The 11,306-nt window shown below is 25.3% G+C and overlaps 1 protein-coding gene across 1 annotated transcript; it reads left to right on the forward strand.

Moving 5' to 3' along the window:
• LOC109363328 lies at positions 9,212–11,009 on the forward strand. Its single transcript, XM_019609558.1, has 2 exons — positions 9,212–9,484; positions 10,352–11,009. Exons 1-2 carry the CDS (start codon positions 9,266–9,268, stop codon positions 10,844–10,846), a joined length of 714 nt encoding a protein of 237 aa, XP_019465103.1. The 5' UTR covers positions 9,212–9,265; the 3' UTR covers positions 10,847–11,009.

Genomic DNA, 11,306 nt, shown 5'->3' on the forward strand with positions numbered 1-11,306 from the left:
TGTAAATTGGATAGTTGTTTACGAGAATAACTGATGAGTTATAATGTAATATGTTATATATATGAACTGTTTTTCATATCTGAGTGTAATATTCTGAGTAAGTCCACGCCGTCAATGAATTTATGTTCATTAGATGTCTTACTCTCTCTATTTCTCTTCTTTTCTATTGTTTGCTTTTCGGACGTGTGCTCGTCAGATAAGACAACTTTGCTCGGATTTGGAGCTACCCGTCCGTGATGTTCCAGGAGGGGGCATGAGGAATTGAGGAGAGGCAGTACCCTAGTCTTGGAGCGAGCCACTAGGAGTTGCTTATCATTTTGGGACTTTTGAAAACAAGGACGGCTTCAGTTTGCTCATGTCTTTGTTTAGTGTATGTTGACGATGATTAATATTTTCGCCCTTTCTTTTTGGATTTTGTATATGTTAGTGGCGATGTAGTTTCCGCCTTTGTTGACTTAGTTTGTATGAACTTAATATGACTTAGCCGTTTATATGCATTGTGTTATTCAGGAAATTGTGAATCAGGTTAAGTTATCATTCGATAACGATAAGTTGATTTTCCGCATTTGAGTTACTTAAAGTGATGTCCCGGAAAAGGAAGGTTTTAAAAAGGAGTCAATTTTATACATCACCATTTCAAAAAAAAAATTACCCATTTTCCGCAATGTTTTTTAAAAGTATTTTTCGGGGCGTTACAATAATACTCTTTCACTTTTATTTGGAAAATTTATTATCACGTCTAATTTTCATTTTAAAAAGTAGTACTTTTTTATCTTATTGAATTTATTTATTGATAATAATTATTATCTGATATGATTTCATTAAAAATACTTCATCGATCACATTCATTATCATATATGATTTATTTATTTATTTAAAAATTAATTTATTATTTTGTTTCATTAAACAACATTAGATGTTTATTAAGAATAATTAACATCTTTGTATCTATCTAATGAGTTTAGGTCAAAGTTGATTTGCATTCACGCACATTGTAACTAGGAGGGAGCCCCTCCCATTTTATACGAGGTTACCCTTAAAAATAATATGTCTAACAAATAATACATTTTTATAGCTCCAATTCAAAAAATGTTCGAGGGATGTTTAGATAATTAAACAGATTTAATTTATATATTCTAATTTTCACCTTACTATCATGTAAATGTAAAATATGTCTAAATGACATTCAGGTAATTGAACATATATAATTTTATTTAGTAATCACCATGATATAATTTTCATATTACAATTTTATCTTTTTGTAACATCACAATAATAACTAGATTTTTTTTTTCATATGTTCTTTATTTTTCCCATTAATATATCATTACTATTCATACATTCTCATGCTTATATTTTCTCTATTCATTATCTCAAGAAGAACAACTCTGATCCACACGAAAAAATATTAAATAACACGCTAATCATTGTTAGATGCATAAATTGCGTAATTTATAGAAATTATATATATATGTTTGACATCAGAAGAATAAGAATGTGAGTCAACAAACACGGAGTATCGGTTTAGTATAGATAAATTAAATAAGGAATATAATAATCAGTCTTCTTATCATATTATTTGAGATCCAATCTCTCCTATATCATCTTGGATAGTTCCGCGCTAATTAAAGAATGATAATAACATTATTAATTATTAACAATTAAATATAGTTTTCCAAAAAATTCACTATTGTACTAGTTCATATTATTCTCTACACATCCCACTGATTCATAAGTTTCATTTTCTATTCAATTAAAGTAATCGTATTTTGGTAAAAGAACAATTAATGTACATAAACCTTCCTAGTAGTGTTATAAAAAACTAAAAAGGACCAGGTGCACTGAAAATTAAAAACAAATTGCACGGTAAAAGTCATTATTCATGGGAAAGAATTAGTGAATTTAGTTTTTTATATAATTTATCTTTTATTGTTTTTTAATAAGTGCATTTATTACACTAGTTAACAAAACCGTTTTTATATAGAAATACTTTGAAAATTTTAACCTTTTGTTTTCCAATCTAAAAAGAGAGAATAAATAACAAGCGGCTTAATAACACTGTCTAGTGGAAAGAAAATATAAAAAAAACCTTGAAAATGATATTTTATAACATCGAAGAATGATGAATTAAGTTTTGTAACATTAAATTGCTTTTAATGTATTTATTGGACAATGTCTATAAAGCGAGCATTAACACAGTCCTAATAAAATTCTTACTTTGAATTTTTAAATGGAACTAGTTAGCATGGCCCATTAAATAGTTCTATAAATTATCTTTAAATACACTCACATCAATATTAACGTAGCAATATCAAGTAAATTAAATAATGCTTTAAATGTTAACTTTGGATTTACATTCAAATTAATTAATTGTTTTAAACTGCTATAAATTTTACAGATTTGTGAGCGTTGAAAAAGGAAAAAATAACTGTTGCGCAAATTCAAGGAACGAAGAAAACCGGTAGCAAAAAATCAAGAGTTTCATTATATGATTTTTTTGGCACACACAAATAACAAAGTGAGAAAAAGATGTCTGTCATTGTATCATTTATCATTAATTTTTAATTATTGTTGATTTTTTTTTAAAAAGTAATCCAAATAAATGGTGGATAATAAAGTGTATATATATAAATTTTTACACCGTAAATGTATATTTTTTACACTCTAACAAAATATAATAAGAATGACATTATTACTTGAATGAATAAGTATGCATCATGTAAATAAATATTCTCCTTATCCCTTTAATTGTTGGTTCAAGATTTTTCACATGATTATAAATATCATACTATATGACCTAATTCAATTGGTAAGTTGATATTCATAACAATATGATATAACATTCATGTCAGTAATGTAAATAAATCCATCAAAGCCAGTCACAAACAGAAATACTAGTGAAAATTGGTCAAATTTTATCATTCAAAAACAGCTTGGGCACGAAAATTTTCTATTATTTTCAAAATAAGGATCAAACCTTCAACTCAGTAATTGTTTGTAGAAGGGTCAAGTATTAAACTATTTCAATAATTAAATTATGTTATAAATAAAAATATTTATATTTATAAATTTACTATATTTATTGTAATATATATAAGTTAACTAATATGCATTTAATTTGTGGATCCGTGATTAAACTATTATAACACTATATCAATATTTTAACTAATATGATAATATTATATTAAACTATTATATACGTGTTTGAGAAAATCAACTAGCATTTACTACTTTCCTCATTCTTAGTCATTTTATTTTATATTGACTTGAATTAATCACTAAAACTACTACTACTCACAATATTAGAAATATCTTAATGGAAATGCATTAATTTATATTATAATTAAACTTTGAATGATCATTTCAATCTATGTGCATTATTTTAAAATGACAATTAAAATAAGATAAAATAATGTTATTAATATTGTGTTAGTAAAAATATATTCATATAATAATATAGTAATTCGTTTGGTATTTATTAATCAAATCACATATTGTTAAATTAAATATTGTAATAAATATAATTATTTATAATATATAATTCAATTATTGCAATAATATATCAGTATTTAGGTTATTAGAGAAATATGAGAAATATTGTTATTATAAAAAACATGAAATTTGATCATGTTGGTCAACACAATTAGTGGGCAAAATGTTATATAGGAGAATAAAATATCTTCTGATATAAGGAGATAAATTATCTTTTTTAACAACTAAAATCATAATTGTTATATGTAATTATTTTGTACAAGAAATATTTCTAAAACTAAACAAAAATAATACACATTTACTTTTATTGATTGTAAGAGATAAATTATCTCATAATATAAAGAAATGTTTTATTTTCTTTATATAATTGTTGCATTGTATATTCAGAAGTTTATTGATTAAATTTTAAAAAAGATGGAAGTATTTTGGTATGAGTGGCATAACATACAAAGCATATACGTTGTTGCCAGGTTTGACCGTCCAAGATCTAATTCATGTCAAGCTGTCTGTATTCTACCCAAAATTAATTGAGGTTTGATAATTACAAAAATCTACGGTTATACCTCTGCAAGGTCCAAAGTTCATTTATGAGCTTGAAACCACTAAAAGTTACTAACGCCATATATTTTTTAAATTTATAAATATATTAATTAGAGAATAAATTCAAAACCATAATGACCCTATGATAATTACCCAAAATTGAAAGCAGTTAAGTGAAAGTGTTTAAATTCCAAATTACCCAATCAAAGGTGCAATTTATCTACTATTCCTTGCATTTAATGCTACCATTCTTTTCCTCTTTTTGTATTATCTTATCATTCTTCCACCGGGTTCAATTCTTATATAATCAAAATGTTAAATGTTTTATTTCTGGAAGTAACATTTATTAGAAGTGACAGACACAAATATCAAAATAGATTAATTCCTTACTTAAGTAGATTCTCTTGGTAGTATCAACTAAATTTATAGCACAATGTTAAATTTCAACATAAATCAAAATGAAATCATTTAATCTCAAATTAACAAAACATCGTTAAGAGCGAATCCATATCTTATCCCAAAATATATATCACTTCATATGCTAATTTTTATGATTGATTAAAGGATGCATTAAAATAAATTTTTTATAATTTTATATTTTTATAACCAATCACACAAAGTAAAATAGTTTGTGGATATAAGATGTATTAATGAGTACTACAAATTTTTTTCTTCTTACTGCAAACTCATGATACTAAAACATATACGGGTAGAAAGATAGGATTTTTTTTGTGGAAATGGTTATCATAAATTAAAGTTAAAATAATAAATGAGAAAAATAAAAAATTATATATTGAAATTATGAATAAGTATGAGAAAGAATAAAATAATGTTTTAATTTAAACACCTTTAAATGTGGTTGATTAGTACATGTGATAAAATTGATTTAAATGATTAAATACATTAATTATTATCTCGATGAAATGTATGATTAGGAATTGTAAGTCATGCAATAGAGTAGTAACTATGAAGCAATATAAAATGCGTCACACTACTGTCACATTATTTTATGTTTTTCAATTGTTTTCTATCTTTGCGAATGGATACATTATGTAATAAATTAGAAAATAAATGTATCATTTTATTAAAATTGTAAAATAATCTAAAACTTTCTTTATATGCTTGAGAAGATCCTCAAAAATAATTAGGGAAAATACATTAAAACTTTCAAATATTTGTAAAAAACATTGAAAATAGCAAAATATTGTTTGTTTAATTTTTCTTCCACGAATATTTAATACACGAATGAAAAAAAATAACAAACTTTCCTGTGAATAAAACATATCCTAAGATATTTGTGTTGGATAAGAAGGGCCTTAAACATACCTACAACCAAGTAAAATATGTATGAAGTTACTTTGTACATTTTTTTCGATTAGAACGAATTTTTAAACAAAACATGAGGATAATTAGAGTGAATCAATTAACTAGATGCAATCTTTCAATTTAGTCACTTAATTCGTGTCCTGATCGATTAACTGTCCAATTAACCATAAAATCAAATTCATGCAATAACATAGTTTCTTTCCCCCATTATCACAAACAACTTATATGTAAAGTTAAAGACCAAATTCCAATTAATCAAATATGCAAATGTTTAAGGTAATGACAATAAGAAAACAAAAATCGAGATAGAATGGTTTATTCTGGTTTACACCAACAATTTGCTTGTAGTTTTTGAGTTCACAACTGAGCTTTAAAGTTTGAAAGAATCACAGTTTCAAATCTCACAAAATTAGGGTTTTCTTTAGCATGACCTTCTACTATTTTTAGTTTCAAAATTATTGGTACTTCGTTTTAAAGACTAAAAGTCATACTATTATGTGGATGATCTTACGTGTACTAAATAATTCTCGGAAAACATTAATCTTAATTGATCATTTGTGGAACTTGAGTTATGCTCATAAAATGTCACTTAATCGATTATTAGAATATAGCAAAAGTTTCAAAATAACACAAAAACATATTGAATATTATAATCTATTAACTTATTGAATTGGATATTCTATCGATTATCAAGACAGAGAAATTAAATAAAAATTCATCTATCTCAATATGAAACTTTTAATACTTGATAAAATTTGTTTGGGGAAGATATGGATATGAGATTATTCATCCTATTGAATCTTCAAATCTGGAATGGTTTGAGTTTGTCCTTTTCACGTGTCTAGTATAAATTGTCTTTGTGAACATGTTTGGTTAATTTTTTGTACAAAAAAATTTAAAAAAAAAATAATAAATGAAACTGTGATGAGATAGTGAATTTTAAGATCTTTTATGCTTAGATTTATGAAGAAAATCATTTAAACTATGGATAAAATGTGAATATAATAAATATATAGTGCTTGTAAGGTTAAATATGATGTTACTTATTAGCAATATCTAGTATTAAAGTCAACAATGATTTTTTTATAAATATATTAAAAATGACAGCTTATAAAATTAAAATCATATATGATTCAGTAGGTAGTGATGTACTTGACCAATAAATAAGGATGTAAACACACACAAAATACATTAGAAAACACTACGGAACCTAGTATTATACCCACATAGGCATCTATCTAAAAAGTGTGCAACCAAGTGGCACTAGAGAAAATAAGAGTTGCGTAATTAATAATATTTAGACTCACAATTGTTCATGGATTTCCACCATAGCTTTGACAAATGTGATGTCAATCCCATATTCCATCTGTGTTAATGTGATGTCAATCCCATATTCCATCTGTGTTTATGTCCATGGGTCATGTAAATCCCTCACTTTTGACTATATTGATGTAGTCTATATCATATGCTCTTTTACATGTGTGGTGCTTATTCTCCATTCATTATTATTCTAGCTTACAATTATTATATTATTTTATTCGTTCAATTTTTTTAATTATTATTCTATGTTAGTTGATTCATTTATTAATATTAAAATTTGTCCAATAATAATAAAATAACAATTTTTTAATTAAATAACTTAATTTAATGCTTGACAAACATAACCTCTCTTCTCTGTTATCAACAATTAATAAAAGAAGTATACTTATTTTCTTCGGATCATCTTTGAATATTGCTAAAACATCATTTATATTTGTCAAATTGTAATTCTTAATAAATTAAAAGATATGATAATAAATATAAATATTTTAACATAATAAATAATATTATAAAAGAGCAATAAGTATATAAATATTTAAAATAATATAAAATAGTACTAGGCCAAATCAACTATTTTATTCATTTAATTTAAAAATATAAAATATATAAAAACAATAATCATATTGGTTATTAAAAACGAATGAATGCTTATATATATTTACTTATTTTTCTTAACTCATCATTTAAACGATTGGCATATATCATTTTTTGTTCTTTAAAATGATTAAAATGTAACCAACCAATTAAAATAATTTTCTACCGAGAATTATATTAGTTTGTCCCCATTATAAATAGAGATAAGTAGAATAAGATAAATTTTGACGAGACATAAAAATATAAAAAGATATTTATGTATAGATAAATAATTTTTGAGGCTATTGTTTTGATTGGTGCGAACCATATATCAATATATACATTCATCAATTCGTAATAGGCGGTCAAGATTAGATTTCTTGTTTAAAGATCAGCACATTAAGAAATTGTACAAAAAAAAAATAACAATTATAATTAATGCGGGAAGTATGAAACCGGTTTCAAACAGGCTTTTATGTAATGCGGGAGGAATTGAGTATGAGATAACAAGAAAATCAATAATATATTTTAAAAAAAATAACAATTATAATTATTTCTATTGCTTGTGTCAAAATGTCTAGGACTCTACACCTATAAAATACAGTTTGATCACTATTTAAGGGTCTTTTTGGGCAAGAATATTGTTATTACTTTACTCTTACATTGTTAGTTATTGTGATTAAGAAAGAGAACATTATATAATTTGTAAGGACAAATTAGATGAATGATACATTACATTAATGATATTATAGTTAAATACATTTTTAAAAAAAAATATGTTATAACACTGATCATTAAAAAGGATGCATGTGACACTTAACTACTCAATAGAAAAAAATGTAAGTTGCTTCACAATAAATTATCAACATCAACATATAGTTAATTTAATAGTGTAAAGTTTTGTTTGATTGTGATATATATACAAGTCCAAAGTTAATATTAGATCTCTTTATAAAATAACCACAAACTAGAAAGAATTTATTTTCTTACCGATAAGTTTGTACATCACATGCTGTTACAAAAATTGTACAATACATTAGATGTGCTCATTTTTAGATGTAATGTGTTTTTTTAACAAAATTGTACCCACAATTAAAATAATTAAGTAATTATTTTGAAACCTATTTTAAAGACGTTGAAGAAATGATTATGAAAAATTTAGAGATTGATATTTTATTAATGATTATGATTTATAATAGATTATTATAATATTATTTGATCAATATAACACACCCTCTTGGAGTTAGGATTTGCCTATTGTTATTATTTGTAGTTTTGGAATATTTAAGAATACTTAATTGAATTATTCTTAGTAAAGTAAATATATTTTCTTATTTAACCCAATCAAGATATAAAAATATCAAAAAATAAAAGACATTTATGAAAACAATTATAAATAAAATATATTTAATAATTATATATATATATATTATAAAATATAAATTATTTATTATCACATATAAAAACGATATAAAATATTTTAAAAGGGAAAGCAGTTGATGTTGAGTAATGTTTTCATAAATAACATTTATACTATTGACGGGGAAATCAATTAATGAGGACGATATCTGGTTGTATATTCCCATTAAAAAAATATAATAATTCTTTCATTTCATAATTTTTTTATTATTTTAACTTTTTCACGTGTTAAAAACATTTATATTTTTTAATTTAATATTAAAATATAACTTATTTTCCAATTATAATTATTTATTACTTACTTTTCCATATCATATTTTTCTTTAATATAATTTTCAACATGCATTAAAAGCATATTCATTGTATTGTATCACACTTTTATATTACTAAATAATGCCATTAATCCTATGGAAGGGAGAGAGTATTATAATTTCCCATTTATTTCACATTTATTGAATTTTATTATAACCTATACTCTACCTAGCTAGCTATATCTTTATGAGCATATATAAATACATAACAGACTCTCACATATAAACACATAACCCATCACTCCCATCTTTATCTCAAAAGAGAAAAACACAAACTTTTATCAATGGCTGCTGAAGTGAGTTCTCTGGTAAGAATCATGGGTAGTGGTTACAAGGAAGATACTAGAAACCAGAATCGGACGGTGGGTATTGAATCAAAAATTGAGAAATCAACGGCTCTGACCACTCGTGATTTTCTTGGTGGGTCTTCTTCCATTGAAACAAAGGAATTGGACCTTGATTTGCAGGTACCCATTGGCTGGGAGAAGTGCCTCGACCTTAAGGTATTATTCGCTTTTTAATTTTATGTTTGTTTAATGGGAAATTTTAATTTTAATTTATTTATTCCCAGTAAAAAAAGTCCAGTTTGAAATATCTTAATTATTGGAATTGGAAACAAATTTTAATATAATGTCAAAATTATATATATTTTTAGTTATTATAGTCATAATTTTGACTTAAAAGTAAAGATGATTCATTGAATTTGTTCAGTTTTTTTTCTAAAAAGTAATCTGTTATGGTTTTCTTTCTGGGTTTTTCCTTACAAAAACTCATTTTCATTGTCACTGAGTTGTTTATAAATGTTTTTTTTATTGCACTATTCTTTTCTCTTTTTATTCTCGTTGTATTAATAATGGGGTGTGCTTAAACTTGGTTGTTTTTTATTTATAATTGTGGTTTTCTTTTCTGATACTTGATGAAATTAAATTTGGTTATATAATGGAATGCTTGACTTTTTAAGACCTGTAAAAATTGTTTTATTTCCTGGCTTCATGATTGATTATTGAGTAGTTGATATTTGATAATTGATAACTAACAGAATTATATAAATTTCGTTGCTTTGATATTTGTAATGGTTATTGTTTTTGCCTTTGTCATTAAACAACAGGGCTATAGTAAATCAAATTTGTTACATTTTAAGGATGTTCTCCTATAGAGGATGTCCTTATGTGTAAAATTTTCATATTTTTGTCACTTTAAATTATATTCATTTGCATTACTTGCTTGATGCTGACAGAATTTGTTTAAATTGTTGTAATCATGTTTAGGATCAATTACAAAACCAGTTATTTCTATCAACTTTTTGTCTATTTTTTAATGGATGGATTCTATTATTTTTTGTTGGTGGTGATCTTTTTCATTGGTTGCAGTCAGGGAAAGTGTCTATTCAGAAGTGCAACTCATCAGGGTCGTCACCTTTTGTGTCTGAGAACAAACTCAATATGAATCAATCAGGTCCAAAACCTGATACCCTAAACATCCTTCAATCTTCATCCAAACCCTTGAACCTGTTTGATGAAACTAGCCTTGACCTCAAGCTATTTTCATCTTCAATGCAATCAATCAATTACCAAAGTGTGTGTACCCTTGACAAGGTGAAATCAGCACTTGAAAGAGCAGAGAAAGAGCCAAAAAGGAAGAGACCTCATTGGTTGAAATCATCATCTTCACCATCTTTAATCAGAGAAATCCAAGATGAAGAAAGTGATGAGAAAGTGTTATCTTCACCTATGGCTGCAGGGTGCCCTGGTTGCTTATCTTATGTTTTGATAATGAAGAATAATCCTAAATGTCCTAAGTGTAACTCTACTGTTTCTCTTCCAATGATGAAAAAGCCTAGAATTGATCTCAATATATCAATTTAAGATATTTATATCAATGGTGTAAATGAAATGATAGATAAATTTAGATTGTTTAAGGATAGAATCATTTCTTAATCAATGTTTACTATGGTTTTATGTATATTGGCCTATTGGGAAGGCTATGAATTTTTACTAGCAAAGTTAATAGAAAACTATCTGAATTTTACCATTTCCTCTCTTTTTTTTTTCTGTTAGTATATGGTTTCCTGCTTCAGTTTTGAGTTACTCAAGAAAATTTACATGTATGATTTTTGTAAGAAAAAAAATACATATAGATTTGCAATAACAGGTCATCTGTTTATGCTGTGGTTGTTGAATCATAATTTTTTATTGTGTAATATCTATACACCATAAGTGTAAAGATTGTATAAAGTCAATATATCATACATTGGTATATAAAATTTTGACACTTTTGGTGCATTCATTTTTTTCTTATATTTTAATAAATTAACTACATTACTTC

The sequence above is a fragment of the Lupinus angustifolius genome, chromosome LG13, assembly GCF_001865875.1.
Source record: "Lupinus angustifolius cultivar Tanjil chromosome LG13, LupAngTanjil_v1.0, whole genome shotgun sequence".
In the NCBI taxonomy this organism is placed as follows: domain Eukaryota; kingdom Viridiplantae; phylum Streptophyta; class Magnoliopsida; order Fabales; family Fabaceae; genus Lupinus; species Lupinus angustifolius.

Bases quoted from the DNA above. Each gene is read 5' to 3' on its own strand.
- LOC109363328 (XM_019609558.1), top strand. From the start codon at position 9,266: ATGGCTGCTGAAGTGAGTTCTCTGGTAAGAATCATGGGTAGTGGTTAC. The intron at 9,485-10,351 runs GTATTATTCGCT...CATTGGTTGCAG, and splicing joins AGAAGTGCCTCGACCTTAAG to TCAGGGAAAGTGTCTATTCA.